At 39.5% G+C, this 25,176-nt stretch overlaps 2 protein-coding genes across 2 annotated transcripts in view; one reads left to right on the top strand and one right to left on the bottom strand.

The window, feature by feature from the left end:
- The window catches only part of LOC306653220 (intermembrane lipid transfer protein VPS13B-like), a gene marked incomplete at its 5' end in the record, with an annotated part of 899,457 nt that overhangs the window by 832,605 nt on the left and 41,676 nt on the right, over positions 1-25,176 (bottom strand). Inside the window, 1 exon segment of the mRNA XM_079126163.1 lies at positions 2,136-2,256. Within this exon segment, the coding sequence (XP_078982289.1) occupies positions 2,136-2,256 (121 nt within the window).
- On the top strand, positions 11,133-14,647 carry LOC306652222 (ARF GTPase-activating protein GIT1-like). Its single transcript, XM_079125237.1, is given in 2 exon segments — positions 11,133-11,932; positions 11,937-14,647. Coding segments are annotated over 2 exon segments (2,187 nt in total). The 5' UTR covers positions 11,133-11,317; the 3' UTR covers positions 13,509-14,647.

Raw genomic sequence — 25,176 nt, 5'->3', positions numbered from 1 at the left:
TACAAAATATCCATGCAAATAATTTCCCTCAATAAAATATGAAAAGATTATGTATCACTTCCAACCTGGAAATATTAAGAAACAGACAACAAGGCTAGAGTTTGCACATATATGTTATATGCTTCTTTTCCTATTAGAAAGCCACCTATCCAGGAAAGGAATAAACAGTGCCTGTCTATTGGAGACACCAAAACTTCTCTCAAAAATCATCTCTGGCTCCACATAAATGCTCAAATTCCAAAACTGTAACCACAGGTCCCAGAAGAAATAACCTTGCCCCAGAAATTTATCTCTACCATGAAAAAAAAACCTTAATATGATTCTCAGGCAGGATAAGGTTGCAAGAAAAGAGTCCTCAATAACCATTTGAGTTATCCTTTAAATAAAATGATCTACCATTTATCCAACTCAAATCATCTACCCTACCCCATGGCAATATTAAGTTTGGCTGCGCTGACTCCCAGTAATTGGCCAATAGATTCAGTTACTTTTTAAAGCAACTTCCTAACTATGATTTATATTGGTATAAAAAGGCTGAGTCTTCCTATTCAGTAAAGTAGAAAAGTACATGCTAACCCAAAACTACCTCAAGTAGTTCAGGTTGAACACAATTCTGTCTTATGTCACTAAAAATACAATGATTTACATTATGTTTTATATGACTAAAAAAATAGGCCAAAGGGGGCTGCAATTGTAGCTCAGTGATAGAGCACTTGCTGAGCACAAATGAGGCACTGGGTGTGATACTGAGCACCACATAAAAAATAAATAAATAAAATAAAGTTTAAAAAAAAAAAAAAAAAAAGGCCAGTAGTCACAATTCTATCAGTCTGAATTCTAATATGGTTCTAAAGAGCTATTACTAGTCTAGGATTTGTTTTGAAAACGTGCAGTTTGACCCATAAGTTTCTGACTACAAAATTAACAAGCAACCAAAGCTTCAAAGTTTTCTTGAGCAAGTTTCTTAGGAGAAACAAAATATGGAAAAAGAATCAACAAATCTAAAAGTGAAAGGGATGCAGGGAGGGAGAAGAGAGAGAGGAAACAAGAGCAAAACAGATACAGGAAATTTTGTGAAGATATCAGGTCAAATTTAGAAACCTAAAGAGACTGCACATTTAATAAGTAAGAATAATCCAATGGTTTAATTTTTAATTCCTCAATGATTTTTCCTAAGGAGTTAATTAATAAGAAAGTTGAGAATGTTCTAGAACCATCACACTTAAGCAAAGCTGGAAACATTTAGAAATAAAATTTCTTCTTCTGGCCACCTTTTTCAGCTTGTAACAACTAATCTACCAAAAAGTGAGATGCATCTTCAAATGTGCTGGATACAGTTCTGAACAATATAAAGTATCAGCATCTATATCACTATAACACTAACAATGTTCACCTCAACTATAACTTAGGTGGTATATTTAAGGAATGCTAAGTTATATATCTAACTACAGTCTCTGACAATATACAGTGTCAGAAGACTGACAAAGTTAACTAGGTTAAAAACCAGTAAAAAGCTCACAACCTTTTGGCACAGAAAATGAGAATATACCAATGTTGATGATATTGCACAAAAAAAGGAATGACTGATTAAAAAAAAAATCAAAGTGACTGATAAACTATTCCTAACTATAAAAGGCAGCAAAACAGTGGTCACAGAGCTGACATAATAATTTTTTCCTTAATAAAAGGAAATATTTTTTTGCAAGGCACTACCACCCCAAATAAATAAAAATATCAGGAAATAAAAGTGATATTATACAAGGTCTCTTCCAGTTATAAAATCCTGTCATTTAGTGAATTTAAGAGCTTCCATAAATTCAGAATAATCCAACATCTTCTTTTGTTATCAACACACAAGGGGGAAAAAAGACCACGAGTCTTCATTGAGAAAGGCTACAAGAAAGAAATTCAAATAACAACTTGCTGCAAAAAAAAAAAAAGAACAAAAATCTGAATGAAAGCCACTGTAGGACTCTGGTCCCAAAACGTTCAAAATCATGCAGCAAATGCACACGCATATACAGCATAAAGGTTTTATGACTGTAAAAACAACTAAAAATGAACACTGTAGAAAAGATAAACAGAGTCTTCCTAACTATAGAAAGTTTACCTTTACCAACCCTAGAAGAAATTACCTGGTGGTAAATCAGGATCTGTAGGAGCAGCCTGCTGAATTCTTCGGGGTTTTATTGATGATTTTGTGTTCTCAGTAGCACTACGATTGGTAGAATTAGAACCACAGCTTTCGTGGTCATCCTATTTTTATTTTAAAGAAAGGAAAAAGAAACACATTAACTACATTCAAGACCATGAAAAAATTGTATTCAATAAGGCAGTACATGGATACTAGAGAACATTACATATATTATTCTTATTTTTTAGCTCTAAAAACTGTATAATCAGCTGGGCACGATGGCACATGCTTGTAATCCCAAAGGCTCCGGAGGCTGAGGCAGGATTTCAAGTTCAAAGCCAGCTTCATCAATTTAGTGAGGCCATAAGAAACTCAGCAAGACCCTGTTTCTAAATAAAATATTTTTAAAAAGGGCTGGGGATTTGGGTCAGTGGTTAAGTGCCCCTGGGTTCAATCATCTTTACCAAAAAAAAAAAAAAAAAGTATAATTTGCATTCTCAAATTGCATTTTAATAAAGAGCCAATAGTTCAAAACTAAATCCTTTCTTTCTTTGGCTACTATCAAAACAAACTACTTGCCAGATTTAGTAGCACACACCTGAAATCCCAGCTACCAGGAAGGCTAAGGCAGGAGAATCTCAAGTTCCAGGCGAGCCTTAGCAACTTATCAAGACTCTGTCCCAAAAAAATAAAAATAAGAATAAAAGAAAAAAAAAAGGCTGGGAATGTAAAGGACCCCTGGGTTCAATAACCAATACTAAAAAGAAAAGGAAAAAAAAAAAAAAAAAAAAAAAAACACCCTATCTGAAAATGTTAGAAAAATTCTTATAACTATAGCAAAAGAAGAGTGCATTTAACAAGTTTTTAAACAATTTCCATGTCTATCTATAAGCAGAAAATAAGTGAAAAGGGTCTTATTTCTCCCATTTGTTCTTTATATATTAAATTCCTCACCATTTAGAATCTAAGCTATCTTCTTAGCTATATTTTAATGACTAATCTGAGCCATTCTTAGAATCCTGAGCATCCTATTTTAACAATGTTTACTGAATTGTTATTCATGTTTTAGATGCAAGATCTACAGGGGTTTCAAGATGATTAAATAATAAAAATCTTCAAAAGAAGAAACACAATGGCCAAGAAACAAATGAAAAATATGTTTCAAAGTACCCCAGTGCCTGGCCCCCCATCGACCCTGCCCAGTCTCAGAGCTCCTCAGAGGAAGGGAGACCTGTGCCTCAGAGTTCCTCAGGGGGAAGAGGACCTGGATGAGCTTTCCCATCAGCCCTCCCTGACCTTAGAGATCCTCAAGGGTGAGGGATAGGAGTGCTTGGGTCAACCTGCCCCCACCTCTGCACTCCCTGAGGGAAAAGCAGCTGCTGCACCTGCCTGAGAAAACTGCCAACAGAGACTGGATGGAAGAACAGGCTCCCCTGAAGCTGGTTTAAAAATAAATAAAATAAATCCCCAGAAAGCCCCTGAACCAAAGAGACTGAAATAGGCATAAAAATTTTTTTTTGACCTGGACCATTCAGCATCAAGACCCCAAGGGAGAAAGCTCACATTCCTACCGAACTACAAGGTCACACAGGTACATCTGCATTCCAAGGCAAACACCTGGTACTTTATACATATATCAGTGAAGCTGAAACCAGTGGCAAATTTTATCCCTACAACCCAAAAAAGCAGATTTTAACAGAGACCCTTACGATCCAGACAGGGTAGAGACAGGCATCTTCCCACCAAATGCAATAGGGGAGAGGATTAACCCCCAAATACCCACCCACAAAGTTACAAAGCTGGGTTAAATCTAATTCCTTGAATCTTAAACTCAGTAATCAGCACCACCACCCCACCACAGAAAAATTACAATTTATCATCACCCAAATAGTGATAAATCAAGACATATTGGGCAACTGGAAACAAATCTACTACAACCAGTTGTGACAGACAACTAGCCACCAAGGCAGGCAGCTAAGTGAGAAACACAAAAGTGTCAGGCTATCCAATATCCAACGCTCAACCCAAGTGATGAAAAATCAAAAGAAAATGCAATGAATGAACATCTATCCCAGCAATTTTAACCAACCCAAGAGAAAGCAGCTTTTTATTTTGCAGCAAGATTTCTTCTGCACTTCTTTTTTTTCTTCTTTTCTTCCACCATAACCCCACTTTAATTTTTAATTCATCTTTCAAATTTCAACTTTTAAAATTTTTTCCCAATTGGCACTTTATCATAGTATTATTTTTTTCACTTTTTCTCCATTATGCACAATTTTGAGTGCATGAATGTGGGTGTTTGTGTGTAGGTGTGTATGTACTCATTGCAGAGATAAGTTCAAAGAAAATGTAAGTGAATATTAGTGCTATAGATGTCAAAGGAGACACCAAACAATTATCTTAAAATTGACACTCTGTCACTGTCATTAGTACTGTTACTGGCTCCCAATCCCCACAAGAATGGCTGGAAAGTCACTGGATACTTCAAACTTGCAGAGTAGAATCCCTGCTGCCAAGAAAGACTCACACTCAGTCAAGCAACAGGGAACTTCATCCCACAGTTAATTCAACCCTGCCTGAGTATAAACATTACTGCAGCTCAATCCAAAAACCAGACCCAAAAGAGGAACAACTTCGGTTCCCCAGCTAGATGTCTATTCTACAGCCAAACAAAAATCCCAAAAATAAAAAGAATATATACATAAAGACACATGTACTAAAGAGGAAAAATAACCCACCTCTACTGATGCACAAGGAGGAGGACCATCAGAAAACCTGAGGTAACAGGCAAATAAATCCCCCCAAAATTCAAAATACCCCAACAAAAGATATCACAGAAATGGAAGGAATAAATTTCAGAGAACGATTATAAAACATGGTTCTCAAAATTTTCAATGAACTAAAAGAAAAACTAAGGAATGAAATAAGAGCAAATGGAGAAGATGAAAGACTATTTCAATTAAGTGTCAGAAATACTAAAAATAAAGTGATCAGAACATCTGGAAATGACAAAAACAATGAATCAAATTAAAAATTCACTTGAGCCAGGCACGGTGGTGGCACACACCTGTAATCCCAGCAGTTTGGGAGGCGGGGCATGAGGATCTGAGTTCAGAGACAGTCTCAGCAAAAGCAAGATGCTAAGAAATTCAGTGAGACCCTGTCTCTAAATAAATTACAGAATAGGGCTGGGGATGTAGCTCAGTGGTCAAGTGCCCCTGAGTCTGATCCCTAATACCAAAAAAGCAAAAACAACAACAAAAAAAAAAAGAAAAAGAAAAAAAAATCACTTGAAGGCATCACTAACAGACTAGATTGTATAGAAAACAGAACTTCAGCACCTAAAGATATAACTTAAGGACTTAAAGACAGGATATGTGAATTGAATACACAGAATGCAATAAAAAAATAGACCATGATCAAAATATACAGTAACTGAGACAATTTCAAAACACCAAACATGAGAATCACTGGGATAGCAATTCAACCTAAAGGCATTAAGAACATTTTCAATGAGAGAGTTACAGAACACTATCCCTATATTAAAAAGGAGAGAGACAAGCACATACAGGAGGCATACAGGACCTCATATAGACTAAACCAGAAGTCTCCCAAGACACGTCATAATCAAAAAGCCCAACACAGAAAAATAAGGAAAGAATATTAAAAGCTATAAGAGAAAAAAAGAAGGTCCCATTTAGAGGCATACCAATTGCTCATTTCAGACTTCTCTACTCAGATGCTAATATTAAGGAGGACACAGAATGAGATTTTTCAAACTCTAAAAAACAAACAACTGATTCTCAAGAAAATTCAAAGCACAACTCATTCTAATACTCCTCAAAGTAAACCTTCCAAACTCATTCTATGAAGCTACTATCACCCTGATACCAAAACCAGACAAAGACACAGCAAGGAAAGAAACTTTAGACCAATATCCCTGATGATCATAGATGTAAAACTTCTCAATATAATTCTGGCAAATTGCATACACAAACATATTAAAAAGATAGTGCAACACGATCAAGTGGGGTTCATCCCAGGGATGCAGGGTTGGTTCAAAGTACAGAAATCAATAAACATAATCCATCACATCAATAGACTTAAAAACAAGAATCATATGATCATCTCAATTGATGCAGAAAAAGCATTTGACAAAATACAGCACCCTTCATGTTCAAAACACTAGAAAAACTAGGGATAGTAGGAACAAACCTCAACATTATAAAAGCTACATATGCTAAGACCAATGCCAGCAAAATTCTAAACGGAGAAAAACTGAAGCATTCCCTCTAAGCACTGGAACAAGATAAGGATGCCCTCCTTCACCACTTTTATTCAACATTGTCCTTGAAACTCTAGCCAGAGCAATTAGGGAAAAGAAAGAAAATAAGGGGATATAAATAGGTAAAGAAGAACCCAAACTATCACTATTTGCCAATGACATTATTCTACACTTATTCAAAAAATTCTACCAGAAAACTTCTAGAAGTAATAAATGAATTCAGCAAAGTAGCAGGATATAAAATCAATACCCATAAATCAAACATGTTCTAATACATCAGCAAAGAATCCACTGCAAGAGAAATTAGGAAAACTACCCCATTCACAGCAGCCTCAAAAATATAAAATAAAAATACTTAATCAATCTAACAAAAGAGGTTAAAGACCTCTACAATGAAAACTACAGAACACTAAAGAAAGAAATTGAAGACCTTAGGAGATGGAAAGACCTCCCATGCTCTTGAATAGGCAGAATTCATATTGTCAAAACGGCCATACTACCAAAAGTGTTATACAGATTTAATGCAATTCCTATTAAAATCCCAAAAATATTCTTCACAGAACTACAAAAGCAATCATGAAATTCATTTGGAAAAATATGAGACAAAGAATACCCAAAGCAATCGTAGGCAGGAAAAGTGAAGCAGGAGGCATCACAATATCAGACCTTAAAGTATACTACAGAGCTATACTTAACAAAAATGACATGGTATTGGCACCAAAACACACACACAGACCAACAGTAAAGAACAGAAGACACAGAGACAAACCCACACAAATACAGTTATCTCATACTAGACAAAGGTGCCAAGATAGCCTATTCAACAAATGGTGCTGGGAAAAATGGAAAGCCACACTTAAGAAAATGAAATTAAAACCCTATCTCTCACCCTGCACAAAACTCAAAGAGGATCAAAGACTTAGGCACTAGAACAGAGACCCTGCACCTACTTGAAGAAAAGGTAGGCCCAAATCGCCATGTCAGCCTAGGATCTGACTTCCTGAACAAAACCCCTAAAACACAACAAGTTAAATCAAGAATCAATAAATGGGATGGATTCAAACTAAAAGGCTTCTTCTCAGCAAAAAAAAACAATAATGTGAAGAGATAGCCTACAGGCCGGGGGAAAATTTTTACCATATGTACCTAAAATAAAGCACTAATCACTAAGATATATAAAGAACGCAAAAAACAACATTGAAAAAAAAAAAGTAACCCAATGCATAAACAGGCTAAGGAACTGAACAGACACTTCACAGAATAAGCAATACAATCAATCGACAAATATATGAAAAAATGTTCAACATCTCTAGTAATCAGAGAAACCCAAATCAAAACTACTTAAGATTTCATCTTATTCCAGGCAGAATAGCAAACATTAAGAATGCAGGCAACAAAAAATGTTGGCGAGGATGTGGGGAAAAAAGTATACTCATACATTGCAGGTGGGACTGAAAACTGGTGCAACCACTATGGACAGCAGTATGGAGACTCCTCAGAAAACGTGGAATGGAAACCACCATTTGACCCAGCTATCCCACTCCTCGGTTTATACCCAAAGGATATTACATCAGCATATTACAGTGACGTGGCCATGTCAAGGTTTATTGCAGCTCTACTCACAATAGCTAAACTATGGAACCAATCTAGGTGTCCTTCAACAGATGAATGGATAAAGAAAATATGTTATACTTATTTGATGGAGTAGTACTCAACTTTAAAGAATGAAATTATGGCATTTCCAGGTAAATGGATGGAGTTGGAGAATATCATACCAAATGAAATACACCAACCCCAAAAAACCAAAGGCTGAATGTTTTCTCTGGTATGAGAAGGCTAATTCACAATGGGGTGGGTGGCTGCTAGGGAAGAACAGAGTTACTATAGACTAGGTAGACTGGAGTAAATGGAGAGGAGGGGACAAAGGGATAGAAAGGACAATAGAATGAAACAGACATCATGATGTTATATACACATATGACTGCATGACCTATGTGATTCTACAACATGTATAATCAGAAAAATGAGAAATTATACTCCATATATGTATGAGAAATTATACCCCATTATGTATCAAAGTACATAAACACATTTACTGTCATGAATAATTAATTTGAACAAATTTTAAAAATTAATTAAAACAAAAAAATTTGCCAACTGAGACTGCTGTTCCCAGCAAAACTCTCCCTCATATTTGATGGGGCAGGAAAAACCTTCTATGACAAGGATAAACTACAGGCATACATGACAATAAAGCCAGCACCACAAAGAATACTCAGAGATAAACTGCTATAGAGGATCACAAAACCAAACTCCCAAATAAATGAAAATCAACACAAGAATTGATAAAAAATAAAAATGACAGCAAACCCAAGCGCATATCCATAATAATACTAAATATAAAGGGTCTCACCTTCCCGATTAAAATACAAGATTAGCGGAATAAATTTTTTAAAAACCTAATCATATGATAATTGCAAGAAACTCATCTCATAGCTAAGACAGACACAGGCTAATGATGAAAAGAAGAAAACAATATTCCAAGCAAACACACTCTGAAAACAGGCCACAGTGGCCATTCTAATATCTGTCAAAGTTGATTTCAATAAAAAATTAGAAATGACAAAGATGGCCATTACATCCAGGCAAAAGGAACAATCCAACAACAAGATATCTAATATTTATGCTCCAAAGTCAGTGTACCCAAGTACATTAAATACTCTTACAATAAACCCCAATAGATCCCAATATAATAATACCAGGAAATTTCAATACACTCTTATCAATGGTTCTCAAAGCATAAAATTAATATATATCCAACCTAAATAATAATATAAAATTGAATGAACCTAACAGACATCTACAGAGTATTTCACCCCAAAATGGCTGAATTTATTTTCTTCTTAGTAGCTCACAAAAAATTCTACAAAACAGATCACATTCTGGGTCACATGTAACACTATGCAAAAAAAAAAAAGTTGATAAAAGCCCATGCATCATGTCAGATAATGGAATGAAACTAGAAATCAATAGCAAGAAACACACAAACGTGGAGATTAAATACTCTTAAATGAAGAATGAATCAAAGTAGAAATGAGAGAAAAATAAAAAACTCATAGAGGAGGAGATCCAACATGGCGGACTAGAGGGAGGCTGCATTCCTTGTCGCTCCGTAACTCCGGTTTCAGGCAGAGGATATCTGTTTCTTGGTGAGGCAGTTTTTGCTGCTTATCGATCCCCTGGTGTTTACCCCATTTGTCTGCTGTACTGACCAACAGTCTGCCAGCATATGGACACCTTTTTTGAGTGCAGATTGCTCACTGTCAGGCGCCTATCATCCACCATTTGCCTGCCTCTCCTTGTCCACCGCCTGCCTTACACCTATCCATCACCCAACGCACGAGGTTCCCCTCCCGATCGTCCAACAACAGTCAGCAAACTGATCACCGACCGCCAGTGGAGCACCAGCAGCCTGCTGTTGCCTGGAAGTTTACTGTCACAGTACCTGCAGGTTTGATTACACTTGGCTGCCGCCATTTTGAGACAACATCCAGACCCAGTAGGACCCCTGGCCGGACTGACTGAGCCCCATCTCCAAGATCCCTCCAATCAACCGATCACTCCCTGCCTCTGGGACCCTCACATCGACTGACTGATCCCTGCTGCCAGGACCCCCAGACCAATTGACTGCGCCCTAACACCGGGATCCCAGACTGACTGATTACACCCGGCCTCCAGGATCCCACAACCACACCAAACACACTGGATCTCCAGGACCCCTGCCTGACCAACTGCATCCCGCCTCCAGGACCTCCAGCTGACCATGTCCACCCCTGAGCTGCAGTTCCCCATTTGCCAACACATTTCGAAGCCAGAGCGGCCATCTTGGATAATCCTGGAAGCCGTAGCTCTGATCTTCTGGTGGGGCAAATCCCATCCTGAGACACCTGCTGGAGGCTTGAAGCTCAATGTCAGGTACCTCTCATGCATCAGGCTACTAGACACTGGGAGGTTTCATTACTATATGACTGTTATACTGTAGATTTTCTTTTTTCTCCTTATTGAAAAAATTTAACTTTTTATTTCTTTACTTTTCTTGCTTTCTTTTCCTTTTGCTTACCTGTTCCCTCAGAGTCTCTCTCTCCCTTTTTTGCTTGCTAACATCCAATTTCTTTTGATTACACTCTCACCCTTTCTATTTTCTAGAACTTCTGTATATTCTTTTCTTATCCCATTAACAGCCATATTCTACATCCCTCTGCATCCTCTTTGTCCTCCATTAGAAACTGCAGACCTTCTTGCAAACCTGTTTTACCAAAGATACTATTTGAACTCATTTTGTTTACTATGACAATTTTGTTATTGTCCCCATAGGGGCTATTTGGTCTAGGATTGCATAGTGTCTGATTTGGGCTCTGCTAATATTGATCTCCCCTTAAAGAAAGGGTTTTGGAAACCTATAGGGCCACTATAAGCCTATAGGGGGAAATCTGCAATACCCCAGATCTGCACTGCTAGACGGGAAGATACATGAACAACATGAAAAAACAAGGGAAGAAAATGATCCAAACAAATCTAGATTCTATAGTAATAGAATCCACTGACAGTATGTTAGAAGAAATGTCAGAAAAGGACTTCAGATTATACATGATTAAGATGATTCGCGAGCAGCGAGCAGCGGCGGGGTGGCACGGGGCGGAGGGCGCCGAGGGCGAGCGGGCAGGCGGGCACGGCGGGTTCCGGGCCAGCCCCAGGAGCGGACGGTTGGCCGGGCGCGCGGAGCCTACCCTGGGCCTTGCGGGAGCGGGGCCGGGCAGCACGGCCGCCGCCGCCGCCCAGGCCCGCTGCCCGCGCCCCCCACGCTGGCCCAGAGGGCTGCGGCCGCGTCGCCGCTGAGGATGTCCCGGAAGGGGCCGCAAGCGGAGGTGTGTGCGGACTGCAGCGCTCCGGACCCCGGCTGGGCATCCATCAGCAGGGGTGTGCTGGTGTGTGACGAGTGCTGCAGTGTGCACCGGAGCCTGGGACACCACATCTCCATCATCAAGCACCTTCGTCACAGCGCCTGGCCTCCCACACTGCTGCAGATGGTACACACACTCGCCAGCAACGGGGCCAACTCCATCTGGGAGCACTCCCTGCTGGACCCCGCACAAGTACAGAGTGGCCGGCGCAAAGCCAACCCCCAAGACAAAGTCCACCCCAACAAGTCAGAGTTCATCAGGGCCAAGTACCAGATGCTGGCGTTTGTGCACAAGCTTCCCTGCCGGGATGATGATGGGGTCACCGCCAAAGACCTCAGCAAGCAACTGCACTCAAGTGTGCGGACAGGCAACTTGGAAACATGTCTACGCCTGCTGTCCCTGGGTGCCCAGGCCAACTTCTTCCACCCAGAGAAGGGCACCACACCTCTGCACGTGGCTGCCAAGGCAGGGCAAACACTGCAGGCCGAGTTGTTGGTGGTGTATGGGGCTGATCCTGGCTCTCCTGATGTCAATGGTCGCACCCCCATCGACTATGCCAGATCACAAGAATGGGCATTACATCATCCCACAGATGGCTGACAGCCTGGATCTGTCAGAATTGGCCAAAGCTGCCAAAAAGAAGCTGCAAGCGCTCAGTAACCGGCTCTTTGAGGAACTTGCCATGGATGTGTATGACGAAGTGGACAGAAGAGAAAATGATGCTGTGTGGCTGGCTACCCAAAACCACAGCACCTTGGTGACAGAGCGCAGTGCTGTGCCCTTCCTGCCAGTTAACCCTGAATACTCAGCCACACGGAATCAGGGGCGACAGAAGCTGGCCCGCTTTAATGCCCGAGAGTTTGCCACCTTGATCATCGACATTCTCAGTGAGGCCAAGCGGAGGCAGCAGGGCAAGAGCCTGAGCAGCCCCACAGATAACCTGGAGCTGTCTGCACAGAACCAGAGTGACCTTGACGACCAGCACGACTATGACAGTGTGACCTCTGATGAGGACACAGACCAGGAGCCCCTGCGCAGCGCTGGTGCCACTCGGAATAACCGTGCCCGGAGCATGGACTCCTCAGACCTGTCTGATGGGGCAGTGACGCTACAGGAGTACCTGGAGCTGAAGAAGGCCCTGGCTACCTCTGAGGCAAAAGTACAGCAGCTCATGAAGGTTAACAGCAGCTTGAGTGACGAGCTTAGGAGGCTGCAAAGAGAGATCCACAAGCTACAGGCAGAGAACCTGCAGCTCCGGCAGCCACCGGGGCCCGTGCCCACACCCCCTCTCCCCAGCGAACGGGCAGAACACACACCCATGGGGCCTGGTGGGAGCACCCACCGCAGGGACCGCCAGGCCTTCTCCATGTATGAGCCAGGCTCCGCCCTAAAGCCCTTTGGGGGCACACCTGGGGACGAGTTCACCACACGGCTACAGCCTTTCCATAGCACTGAGCTGGAGGATGATGCCATCTATTCAGTGCACGTCCCTGCTGGCCTTTACAGGATCCGGAAGGGGGTATCTGCCTCTGCAGTGCCCTTTACACCCTCCTCCCCGCTGCTGTCATGCTCCCAGGAAGGAAGCCGCCATGCGAGCAAGCTTTCCCGCCATGGCAGCGGTGCAGACAGCGACTATGAGAACACGCAGAGTGGGGACCCAATGCTTGGGCTGGAAGGGAAGCGCTTCCTAGAGCTGGGCAAGGAGGACGATCTTCACCCTGAGCTGGAAAGCCTGGACGGAGACCTCGACCCTGGGCTTCCCAGCACTGAGGATGTTATCCTAAAAACAGAGCAGGTCACCAAGAATATTCAGGAGCTGTTGAGAGCTGCCCAGGAGTTCAAGCATGATAGTTTTGTTCCCTGCTCAGAAAAGATCCATTTGGCTGTGACCGAGATGGCCTCTCTCTTCCCAAAGAGGCCAGCCCTGGAGCCCGTGCGCAGCTCCTTGCGGCTGCTCAATGCCAGCGCCTACCGGCTGCAGAGTGAGTGCCGAAAGACAGTGCCCCCAGAGCCCGGCGCCCCTGTGGACTTCCAACTGCTAACCCAGCAGGTCATCCAGTGCGCCTATGACATCGCCAAGGCCGCCAAGCAGCTGGTCACTATTACCACCCGAGAGAAGAAGCAATGACCACTCTCCCTGCCCTTGCCCACACCCTGGGACCTCACGGGAGCTGGGCCACTCTAGACACTAACCCACCCCAACAGAGCCACTGGCACAAGTACCCTTAGTGCTGCCACTCTCCCCTGGCAGCCAGGTGCCCTGGTGCCCATCCCCTTGAGCCCCAAGAATGGGGAGGTGGGGTGGCAGAAGCTTCTGTTCCCCACATTCCACGCACCTCCCCCCTGTACATAGCATCCCTCCCTTTTGTGCAGGGGCCTATAAGGCATCACTCCCAGCCCATCACTCTGGGGCACCTTCACCCAAGGGTTGGATGGGGACACTCCAAATGGGGCAGCTCCCCCTACATGCACCCCACCCCCATGAGCCACTTCAGCCCTATTGGGGGCTGAGCGGGGGCATCCCCCTCCTTTGTACATAATCTCCAAGGATGTCCCTGCCCTGTAGCCACCAGCCCCCTTGCTGCTCTCCTTTAATGCCAAACAGCCCCTGCCTAGGGCACAGGCCCAACCTGTGTGCCGGGGTCCCCAGCAGCAAACACTGGAAAATCTTTTTTTCTCTCCTTTCCCCCCACCCCTTAATTTTAACTCTGTGGTAACTTGAGTGTCCCTGAGTGCCTGCGTGTGAGAGTGCAGGCGGCAGTGCCGTCCTGAATGCCTGGCCTGTCTGGAGCTTCGAGGGCAAGGGGAGCAGAACAGTGGGAACAACATTGGGGGTCAGCCTCTTCTGTGTCTGGGACCAGGGACTGCTGGGGTCATCAGCTACGGTCCTACCACTGCCTCCACTTGGACCCCTACTCCACAAACAAAAGGAAAACCACTTCCTCCATCTCTCCTTCCTTGTGGAGGAGAAAGTACTGGCAGGTGGAAGACTGAGCACCTGGGGCTGGCTCCCCGGGGTCCCTCACTCAGCTGGTGGCTGTGGAGCTGAGAGCCCCTCCCTGTAACCTCTGGGCCAGCACCCATCCTCACTTCTACACCCATGGTGGTCCTGCCATGTGGAGGCAGGGATCTGGCAGCAATCTGGGAAGGCTGGAGAGGCAGACAGCAGCACCCACCAGGTCTCTCTATCGCCTCCCCTGGGAGGCCAGGCCCTACCTGTGTGGTGGTTGGATAGGCTGACTGTCAAGATGTGTGTCATATACATTTGTATCAAAAATAAATAAGTGACCATGTAAAAAAAAAAAAAAAAAAAAAAAGATTTGCGAAGCAAAGGATGAGATTAGAGAACAAATGCAGGCAATGAATGATAATACCAATAAGCTGAAAGAGCTACTGCAGGAAGCAAAAGATCATGTCAACAAAGAGATAGAGATTCCCAAAAAAACCCAAATGGAAATCCTTGAAATGAAGGAAACAATAAACCAAATAAAAAACTCGATGGAAAGCATCACCAAAAGACTAGACCACTTGGAAGATAGAGCCTCAGACAATGAAGACAAAATATTTAATCTTGAAAATAAAGTTGTCCAAACAGAGAAGATGCTAAGAAATCATGAACAGAATCTCCAAGAACGATGGGACATCATGAAAAGACCAAATTTAAGAATTATGGGGATTAGGACGAATGATCTCGATGATAAGCAGATGATGACATATAATGGGGGGTGGGAGGGGTTAGCATTAGGGTTAGGGTTAAGGAGGGTGGCAAGAATGGAGGAAGGAAGGACTGTATAGAGGGAAAAGAGGGGTGGGAGGGGTAGGGGGAAGGAAAAAAAAAAACAATGAATCAAACAACATTACTCTATGTAAATTAATGATTACACAAATGGTATACCTTGACTCCTTGTACAAACAGTGAAACAACATGTATACCATTTGTTTACAATAAAAAACAAAAAAGAATTATTGGGATTGAGGAAGGCACAGAGATACAAACCAAAGGAATGAACAACCTATTCAATGAAATAATATCAGAAAATTTCCCAAACCTGAAGAATGAAATGGAAAATCAAACACAAGAGGATTACAGAACACCAAATGCACAAAATCACAACAGATCCACACCAAGGCACATTATAAAGAAAATGCCTAACATTCAAAATAAAGATAGGATTTTGAAGGCCACAAGAGAAAAGCATCAGATTAAATATAGGGAGAGACCAATACGGACAGCAGCCGACTTCTCAACCCAGACTCTAAAAGCTAGAAGGGCCTGGAACAACATATTTCAAGCTCTGAAAGAACATGGTTGCCAACCAAGAATCCTATACCCAGCAAAACTAACCTACAGATTTGAAGATGAAATATAATCCTTCCATGATAAACAAAAGTTAAAAGAATTTACAAACGGAAAACCTGCACTGCAGAATGTTCTCAGCAAAATATTCCATGAGGAGGAAATGAAAAACAGCAATGTAGGTCAGCAAAGGGAGGAACTACTTAGAGAAAAACCACTCAAAGGACAAACCAAGCCAACTTAAAAACAAAAAATAAGCCAAATGACTGGGAATACAAATCATATCTCAATAACAACCCGGAACGTTAATAGCCTAAACTCATCAATCAAAAGACATTGACTGGCAAAATGGATTAAAAAGAAAGACCCAACAATATGCCGCCTGCAAGAGACTCATCTCATAGAAAAAGACATCCACAGACTAAAGGTGAAAGGATGGGAAAAAACCTACCACGCACATGGAATCAGTAAAAACCTGGGTGTTTCCATCCTTATATCAGATAAAGTGAACTTCAAGCCAAAGTTAGTCAGAAGGGATAAAGAAGGACATTTCATACTGCTTAAGGGAACCATAAATCAAGAAGACATAATGATAGTAAATATTTATGCCCCAAACATGGTGCATCCCTGTACATCAAACAAATCCTTCTAAATTTCAGGAATCACATACACCACAACACAATAATTCTGGGTGACTTTAACACACCACTGTCACCACTAGATAGATCTTCCAAACAAAATCTAACCAAAGAAACCATAGAACTCAATAACACAATCAATAACCTAGACTTAATACACATATATAGAATATTCCATCCATCAACGAGCAGTTTCACTTTCTTCTCAGCAGCATATGGAACCTTCTCGAAAATAGAGTGAAGGTTCCAGGACTGCAGGCAGATTCTCTGAGGAGAGGCAGCCTAAGGAGACTCGTCTGCAAAGGGCAAGGCTCCCAGACCAGGAGGTAGGTCAGGGCCCCTGGGAACGTTGCAGAGGAAGGCAGCCCAGCCCGGGCAGTAGCTGTAGATTGAGGGGAACCTCTAGGAGGGGAACTGACCAGCGAGACCTACCCACCAGGTGAGTCTTCATAGAGGGGTGAGGTTTTCCCACAAGGACGGTAAAACGAGAGACACAGGCCCAAACAGGCCTTGCCTCAGCCCGCAGCCTAGTTCCCCTTTGGATGACCATTGGTCAACAAGTGGAGGCACCTCTGCCCACTAGCGGGGAATATACCTCACCTGAAGGCAACCACCCCTAGAGAGGCAGCTTCCTTGTAGAGCACCGCACTATCAACTTCCTCCAGGCTAAGAGGAGATATACTAGAAATCTTCAGGGACATTATAAGTCAATAGAGGAAATCTGCAATATCTCAGCGGTCCACTGATACCTGAACAATATGAGAAAACAAGGGAAGAAAATGCCCCAAACAATCTAGATCTTACATCACTAAAACCGAAACAGCATGGCAGAAGAAATGACAGGAGATCAGAATGTACATAATTAAAATGATCAGGAAAGGAAACGATGAGATGAAAGAGCAAATGCAGGCACTGAATGACGAGATGAAAAAGCAAATACAGGCATTGAATGATCGCACCAATCGACAGTTAAAAGAGCAAATACAGGAAGCAAAAGATCATTTCAATAGTTAGAGATATTGAAACAAACAGAAATCCTTGAAATGAAGGAAACAATAAACCAAATTAAGAACTCCATAAAAAGCATATCCAATAGGATAGAACACCTGGAAGACAGAACCTCAGACATTAAAGACAAAATATTTAACCTTGAAAACAAAGTTGAACAAACAGAGAAGATGGTAAGAAATCATGAACAGAATCTACAAGAACTATGGGATATCATGAAAAGGCCAAATTTAAGAATTATTGGGATTGAGGAAGGCTTAGAGAAACAAACCAAAAGAATGAACAATCTATTCAATGAAATAATATCAGAAAATTTCCCAAATCTGAAGAATGAAATGGAAAATCAAGTTCAAGAGGCTTATAGGACTCCAAATACACAAAATTACAACAGACCCACACCAAGGCACATTATAATGAAAATACCTAACATACAAAATAAAGACAGAATTTTAAAGGCTGTGAGAGAAAAGAACCAAATGACATTCAGGGGGAAAACAATACGGATATCAGCAGATTTTTCAATCCAGACCCTAAAAGCTAGAAGGGCCTGGAACAACATTTTTCAAGCCCTGAAAGAAAATGGATGCCAACCAAGAATCTTATACCCAGCAAAACTTACTTTCAAATTTGACGATGAAATAAAATCCTTCCATAATAAACAAAAGCTAAAAGAATTTACAAAAACCAAGTCAGCATTACAGAACATTCTCAGCAAAATATTCCATGAGGAAGAGATGAAAAACAAAGAAGCAAATCAGCAAAGGGAGGAATTATCCTAAAGGAATTGTCAAATAAAGGAGAAACCAAGTCGTGTCAAATAAATAAATAAATAAATAAAATTTAAAAATGAACCAAATGACCGGGAATACAAATCATATTCAATAATAACCCTGAATGTTAATGGCCTGAATTCATCAATCAAAAGACATAGACTGGCAGACTGGATTAAAAAGAAAGATCCAACAATATGTTGCCTGCAAGAGACTCACCTCATAGAAAAAGATACCCATAGACTTCAGGTGAAAGGATGGGGAAAAACATACCATGCACATGGACTCAGCAAAAAAGCTGGAGTATCCATCCTCATTTCACACAATGTGGACTTCAAGCCAAAGTTAGTCAGAAGGGATAAAGAAGGTCATTTCATACTGCTTAAGGGAAGCATAAATCAGCAAGATATAACAATCATAAACATCTATGCCCCAAACAGTGGCTCATCCATGTATGTCAAACAAATCCTTCTCAATTTCAGAAACCAAATAGACCATAACACAATAATACTAGGTGATTTTAACATGCCTCTCTCACCACTGGACAGATCTTCCAAACAAAAATGGAATAAAGAAACCATAGATCTCAATAACACAATCAATAATTTAGATTTAACAGATATTTATAGAGTATACCATCCAACCAAGAGTGAATACACTTTCTTCTCAGCAGCACATGGATCCTTCTCTAAAATAGACCATATATTATGCCACAAAGCTAATGTTAGCAAATACAAGAAGATAGAGGCACTATCTTGTATTCTATCAGATCATAATGAATTGAAGTTAGAAATAAATGAAAGAGTAAAAAACAGAAGCTACTCCAACACCTGGAGATTAAAAATATGCTATTATATGATGAATGGATAACAGAAGATATTAGGAAGGAAATTTAAAAATTCGTAGAGGTAAATGAGAACAAAGAAACATCAAAATCTCTGGGACACTATGAAAGCAGTACTTAGAGGGAAATTTATTTCTTGGAGCGCATTTAATTAAAGAAGTAAAACTCAACAAATAAACGACCTAACACTACAAATTAAAGCCCTAGAAAAAGAACAGACCAGCACCAAAAGTAGTAGAAGACAGGAAATAGTTAAACTTAGAGCTGAAATCAACAAAATTGAAACAAAAGAAACAACACAAAAAATGACAAAAAAAATAGTTGGTTCTTCGAAAAAATAAACAAAATTGATAAACCTTTAGCCACACTAACAAAGAGAAGACGAGAGAAAACCCAAATCACTAAAATTCGGAATGAACAGGGAAATATCATAACAGACACGATTGAAATAAAAAACATAATTAGAAGCTATTTTGAAAATCTACACTCAAACAAAATAGAAAATTTTAGACATCAACAGGTTTCTAGAGACATATGAATGGCCTAAACTGAACGAGGAAGACATACACAATTTAAATAGACCAATTTCAAGTAATGAAATAGAAGAGGTCATCAAAAGCCTACCAACAAAGAAAAGTCCGGGGGCAGATGGGTTCTCAGCCGAGTTCTACAAAACCTTTAAAGAAGAGCTCATTTCAACACTTCTCAAAGTATTCCATAAAATAGAAGAGGAGGGAACCTCCCACACTCATTCTATGAAGGCAATATCACCCTGATCAGACAGAGACACATCAAGGAAAGAAAATTTCAGACCAATATCCTTAATGAACATCGACGCAAAAATTCTCAAAAAATTTTAGCAAATCGCATACAAAAACATACTAAAAAGATAGTGCACCATGATCAAGTGGGTTTCATACCAGGGATGCAAGGTTGGTTCAACATCAGGAAATCAATAAATGTAATTCACCTTATCAATAGACTTAAAGTCAAGAATCACATGATTATTTCAATAGATGCAGAAAAAGCATTTGATAAAATACAGCATCCCTTCATGCTCAAAACACTAGAAAAAATAGGGATAGTGGGAACATTCCTTAACATTGTAAAGGCCATCTACGCTAAACCCATGGCTAATATCATTCTAAATGGTGAAAAACTGAAAGCATTCCCCCTAAAAACTGGAACAAGGCAGGGATGCCCTCTTTCACCACTTCTATTCAATATCGCCCTTGAAACTCTAGCCAGAGCAATTAGACGGACCAAAGAAATTAAAGGGATACGAATTGGAAAAGAAGAACTCTAACTATCCCTATTTGCTGATGATATGATTATATACTTAGAGGAAGCAGGAAATTCCACCAGAAAACTTTTAGAACTCGTAAGTGAATTCAGTAAAGTAGCAGGATATAAGAGCAATGAACACAAATCTAATGCATTTTTATACATAAGTGATGAATCTTTGGAAAGAATAATTAGGAAAACTACTCCATTCACAATAGCCTTGAAAAAAATAAAATACTTGGGAATCTATCTAACAAAAGAGGTGAAAGACCTCTACAATGAGAACTACAGAACACTAAAGAAAGAAATTAAAGAAAACCTTAGAAGATGGAAAGATCTCCCATGTTCTTGGATAGGAAGAATTAATATGGTCAAAATGGCCATACTACCAAAAGTGCTATACAGATTCAATGCAATTCCAATTAAAATCACAATGATGTACCTTACAGAAATAGAGCAAGCAATTATGAAATTCATCTGGAAGAATAAGAAACCCAGAATAGCTAAAGCAATCCTAGCAGGAAGAGTGAAACAGGGGATATCGCAATACCAGATCTTCAACTCTACTACAAAGCAACAGTAACAAAAACGGCATGGTATTGGTACCAAAATAGAAAGGTAGATCAATGATACAGAATAGAGGACACGGACACAAACCCAAATAAATACAATTTTTTCATACTAGACAAAGGGGCCAAAAATGTGCAATGGAGAAAAGATAGCCTCTTCAACAAATGTTGCTGGGAGAATTGGAAATCCATATGCAACAGAATGAAACTAAACCCATATCTCTCACCATACACGAAACTAAACTCAAAATGGATTAAAGACCTCGGAATCAGACCAGAGACCCTGCAGATTATAGAAGAAAAAGTAGGTCCAGATCTTCAACATGTCGGCCTAGGACCAGACTTCCTCAATGGGACTCCCATAGCACAAGAAATAAAAGCAAGAATCAATAACTGGGATAGATTCAAACTAAAAAGCTTTCTCTCAGCAAAGGAAACTATCACCAACGAGAAGAAAGAGCCTACAGAGTGGGAGAATATCTTTGCCAATCATACTTCAGATAGAGCACTAATCTCCAGAATCTATAAAGAACTCAAAAAACTTTACACCAAGAATATAAATAATCCAATCAACAAATGGGCTAAGGAAATGAACAGACATTTTACAGAAGATCTACAAGCAATCAACAAACATATGGAAGTATGTTCAACATCCCTAGTAATAAGAGAAATGCAAATCAAAACCACCCTAAGATTCCATCTCACCCCAATTAGAATGGTGATTATCAAGAATACAAGCAACAACAGGTGTTGGCGAGGATGTGGGGAAAAAGGTACACTCATACATTGTTGTTGGGGCTGCAAATTAGTGCAGCCACTCTGGAAAGCAGTGTGGAGATTCTTTAGAAAACTTGGAATGGACCCACCATTTGACCAGCTATCCCACTCCTTGGCCTATACCCAAAGGACTTAAAATCAGCATACTACAGAGACACAGCCACATCAATGTTCATAGCTGCTCAATTCACAATAGCCAGATTGTGGAACCAACCTAGATGTCCTTCAATTGATGAATGGATAAAGAAACTGTGCTATATATATACAATGGAATATTACTCAGCCATAAAGAATGATAAAATTATGGTATCTGCAGGCAAATGGATGAAATTGGAGAATATCATGCTAAGTGAGATAAGCCAATCTCAAAAAACCAAAGGACCAATGATATTGCTGATAAGTGGATGATGACACACAATGGGGGGAGGGAGAGATTAGTGTTAGGGTTAGAGTTAGGGTTAGGGAGGGGGGCAAGAATGGAGGAAGGAAGGACTGTACAGAGGGAAAAGAGGGGTGGGAGGGGTGGGGGGAAGGGAAAAAATAACAGAATGAATCAAACATTACCCTATGTAAATTTATGATTACACAAATGGTATGCCTTTACACCATGTACAAACAGAGAAACAGCATGTATCCCACTTGTTTACTATAAAAAAAACTTGGAAAAAAAAAAAAGAGCACATTGGTACATTGGAGTAGAGTAAAGGGACTGAAGGGGAAAAAGGAGAAGTCCTGGGGAATGGGAAAAGGGAGGAAGTATGGAATGAAACTGAAAAAATTGTGTACATATATGAATATAAACCCTTATGTGTATCTATAAAGCACCAATTCAATAAATAGGCAGGCACAGTGGCACACTTTTGCAATCCAGCAACTCGGGAGGCTCAGGCAGAAGGACCACAAATTCAAAGCCAGCCTCAGAAACTTCGCACGTCCCTGGGCAACTTAGTGAAACCCTGTCTCAAAATTAAAAACAAAAAGGGTTGGGGTTGTGGTTCAATGGTAAAGCACCCCTGGGTTTAATCTGGTATCAAAAATAAAAATAAAAGAACAATAAATAAATAGAAGAAAGATCAACAGGGTAGAAGAAGGTGAACAGGGGAATGAAGGAAGGGAGGGAAAGTAAAAGTACTGGGGATTGTAATGAATCAAATTATATTTCATGAATGTATGAGTATTTCAAAATGAACTCCACTATTATATATAACTAAAATACACAAATAAAAAATTTTAAAAGACTACATTTTAATTTGAAGGCAAGATGCAGACATGGAGTGAGAGCAAAAATACCAACACAAAGGGTAAATCATGGTGTACTGTACATTATCAACTCATTAACAATGTATTACTTTCCTATGATCATATATGAATACACAAGCAATGTAACTTCACATCATGTATAACCACAAGAATCAGAAGTTATACTCCATATATGTATAATATGTCAAAATACATTCTACTGTATGTGTAACTGAAAAGAACATATAAAATTTTTTAATAATATTTTATAATATTTACAATAATGTGATGGTTTTACATTCTATGTATTTAAGGATAAATTATAAGAGCAAATAAAAAGAAAAATAATCATTAAATTTACCAATATAATAGGGTACAAGAGGCAAATGAAAACCAAGAGAGAAAATATCCTTTAGAAAATAAAAATTATTATTCAGTACCACACTAGGAGAAATACACAATAATAAACGTTGACTCTTTTACAAAAGAACATGGCTTCAGATACTAATAATATATTTAGGAAAATTTTTGTTTGAAACTTTACACAAACAAAAAGTAAAATAGTTGATATAAAAAAAAAAAGAAACTTTTCTAATAAAGTCATCTTCTTTTTAATTAATGTAAAACTAATATCACAGTTTTTTATTCCACAAAACAACTTCACAATTCAATTCTTAAAATGACATCTTCTGTTAGTTAGGGGGATGTTGAAGTCTTTAAACACAGAAAGACTAGTACCGTGAATAAAACCTTACTGTAATTACTTTTGGTTCCATTTAAATCTGTAAAAATGTCCACAGTCATCCACTTCTGCACAATGTTAACATTAAAAGCACACTATTAATTTTTGAAACATGTGGTCACCTCAAAAGCCCAAGAGTAAAACATGTTCATTAAAGTGATGTGAAAAAGTTCCAAGTGAACTGCCAAAACTAGCATAATTATGAAAATATTTAACACTGAAACCATCTGAAATCACATACTACATATAGATTACAGTGATGTCATAATAAACATTCCAGCCAAATGCACTAAAACTACTGCAGTCCAATAAATCTGGTATACATGGGATGACAAACATGTTAAAGCAAAAGAAAGAACAAGATTTTTTTATTTTAAAAAATTATGAGCAGCAAAAAGGGGTAGATTAAATTTGAGTTTCCAAAGAGCTAAAACACACACACACACACACACATTAATAAAGTTTCCTTACAAACTACACTGTCAGTATTCAAAACAAAAGCAAACTAAATAACCATTTGCTTAAATAAAATTAATAAACCTGAAATTTTACTATGCTCAGAAATGAACATTAATTGTACTCAAAGGAATATACACTACGAAACAAACATTACCAAAGATGCTAACATCTTTTTTTAATTGGGGTTAGGAAACTGTAATTACACACATATTATAATTTTAAATAATCATTTTGATAATCTGAACTTGTTTTCATTTCAATTACATTTTAAATTTTATCATTTTTAAGTAGGTTTCCACTCAAATACGACCCTAGCCAAAATAAGTAAAATTAAAGCAAACGAAGAATAATTAAGAATAGAAAATAAATCTAATATTTACTACTAAAAATGGAATTGCTTCCATAATTAGTTTTGAGTTCATGATGTGTTTTTAACTAATAGGCATCTCTTTGGACCTTTACACATTTATACTTCATTGAAAGCATCCAATTACTAATAAAAGAAACTGTTCTTAAAAAAATTCTAACTATACTATCTTAAGATAATTTTTAACCCAAACACAGTTTCTTTCTTATTTCGGTTATAATTTTTCAAAAATGTCTGGTAATTATATTTCATGGCAAAAGAATGTTTGCTCTTGAGGATCACTTAGATATTTCTGAAAATACCATTCTTTGCTCCCATGAAACAAGCAACAATGTCATTTCCTAACAAAATTTTCTAGTTGAGGTAAAATGTGGCCAACAGTATATGCAAACACATCCATTACTTTTGTACTGACAGCAGATCATGGGCGTACTGAATACTCATTCCCTTACCCTTTATAGGTCTATTCAATTAAAACTTGAAAACCATCAATTACCAGATTTTCAATGGTGTGAATAAGATTCAGAACAAAACTTATATTAGGTGACTAAATCATTCCAATTCTTTGTCTGAAGATAGACCAATAAGTTAAGATACAAGAAAGAGCTGAAGGTGAAATTAAGAAGTAATTAAGGTGCTTTATGCTTTTCAGCCTTATTACACCAAACTTGGCATTCAGAAAATGACTAAGGCTCATCTAGGACTGTGACCACCAAAAAGCTCCTAAACCATTAAATAAACTGCTACCAGACTCTTAAAAACACTCACCTTTGTCCTGTGCAATAATAAGTACTATGGCAAT

Source organism: Sciurus vulgaris (assembly GCF_902686455.1).
Source record: "Sciurus vulgaris genome assembly, chromosome: 1".
NCBI classification, from domain to species: domain Eukaryota; kingdom Metazoa; phylum Chordata; class Mammalia; order Rodentia; family Sciuridae; genus Sciurus; species Sciurus vulgaris.
This window is presented reverse-complemented; position numbering and strand designations above follow the sequence as displayed.